At 35.6% G+C, this 1,757-nt stretch overlaps 1 protein-coding gene across 1 annotated transcript in view; it reads right to left on the bottom strand.

Annotated features, from left to right (window-relative positions):
- Positions 1 to 987, bottom strand: part of LOC132839939 (neurexophilin-1) — a 4,946-nt gene extending 3,959 nt beyond the window's left edge. Inside the window, exon 1 of the mRNA XM_060861153.1 lies at positions 937 to 987. Coding sequence (XP_060717136.1) covers positions 937 to 987 — 51 coding nt within the window. The remainder of the gene's footprint in view (positions 1 to 936) is intronic.
- Positions 988 to 1,757: the final 770 nt, after the last annotated feature.

Genomic DNA, 1,757 nt, shown 5'->3' on the forward strand with positions numbered 1-1,757 from the left:
CACTCACACACTACGGACAATTTTTCCAGAGATGCCAATCAACCTACCATGCATGTCTTTGGACCGGGGGAGGAAACCGGAGTACCCGGAGGAAACCCCCGAGGCACAGGGAGAACATGCAAACTCCACACACACAAGGCGGAGGTGGGAATCGAACCATGCCCCAAAAGGAATTATGTTCAATTTAATTATTTATTTAAAACAGTTTATCTGAGAAATAAATAATACAATATTTTCTAACAAATATTTCTATACAATATGCAAATTGTAAAAATTAAAGTTTTAAATTTCTAATGATCTTATACAGCTACAGAGGACAGAAAAAGCATAACGTACCTCATTTCCTTATCGTCTCTAGCCGTACAGGATCACGTTATACACTTATGATATATCTGATGTTTAAAATTACTCACGTTTATATTTAAAGAGACAAAAAGCTGAGAATTTCTACACTGCACTTGAACTACTGAAGATTTAACACAATTCTAAAATGGTTCTAAAACAAAAATATATCAATATCCACATCCCTGAGTATAATAATTTGTTTTTAATTATTTGTCCTTTTTTTAGATTAAATAAGATTAAAGCTTGAAGTTAGAGATAGATGACAAAATATGATTTACACATTGAGCTTCTCTCTCGAAATAAAATAAAAATAAATCTTTTATTTTTAATGATCTTAATTTTATTACATTTGAAAAATCTATTTTACCAAAATTCATCTGTATCCTGAAGCGACTCATTTGCATAATCTTTATACCTGTTTAATTAACAAGGACACGTCACACAGAGCTTTCTATAAATTCTGTCTCTAAGCATCTTCATTTCTGAGATTAAAGCAGAGCTGAATCTGACACATTAAAGGGTAAAAAAGAAAATCTTAACAAACAAACAAACAAACAAACAAAGATAATAAAATAAATAGAAGATTCTCACCCTGTATATAGCAGGAATACTGATCCACATCAGGACGCAGACGGAGAACATCCTGAAACACACACACCAACTTTATCTCTCGCCCTCTTCACACAGGCACAGATACAGACTGACACACACACACACACACACACACATACACACTCACACACACACTCTATCACACACACACACACTCACAGGAAAAATCTCCACACGTGCATTCACCATGAACACAGGATTTGTGCACACACATGTGTGTGTGAGAAATAGAGAGAAAGAGGAGAGAGAGAGAGAAAGAGAGAGAGAGAGAGAGAGAGAGAGAGAGAGATAGCGAAAGAGAGAGAGTGAGAGAAAGAGAGAGAGAGAAAGAGAGAGAGAGAGAGAGAGAGAGAGAAAGACAGAGAGAGAGAGAAAGACAGAGAGAGAGAAAGAGAGAGAGAGAGAGAAAGACAGAGAGAGAGAGAAAGACAGAGAGAGAGAGAGAGAGAGAGAGAGAGAGACAGACAGATAGATAGATAGATAGATAGATAGATAGATAGATAGATAGATAGATAGATAGATATATAGATAGATAGATAGATTGATTTAGTACCAGATGTAGCCCCGCCCATTCTCATGTCAGTCTTTATAAATACGGTGTTCTGTCATTTTTTTTTAACTTGGTGATAAATGAAAGGGCCTGAAGCTTTTGACAGTTGTGTAGAACTTCTGATGTCTAAGCTAAAGCAGCTCGTTGTACTGATATTAGAACTAACAGACTAGATAAGAGAAATAAGAAATTAGTTGATTATTCACATATTTTAATGAAGCTACATTCATCTTGCAAAGGTCCAGGTCCT

This window comes from Tachysurus vachellii, chromosome 25 (genome assembly GCF_030014155.1).
Source record: "Tachysurus vachellii isolate PV-2020 chromosome 25, HZAU_Pvac_v1, whole genome shotgun sequence".
Taxonomy (NCBI): domain Eukaryota; kingdom Metazoa; phylum Chordata; class Actinopteri; order Siluriformes; family Bagridae; genus Tachysurus; species Tachysurus vachellii.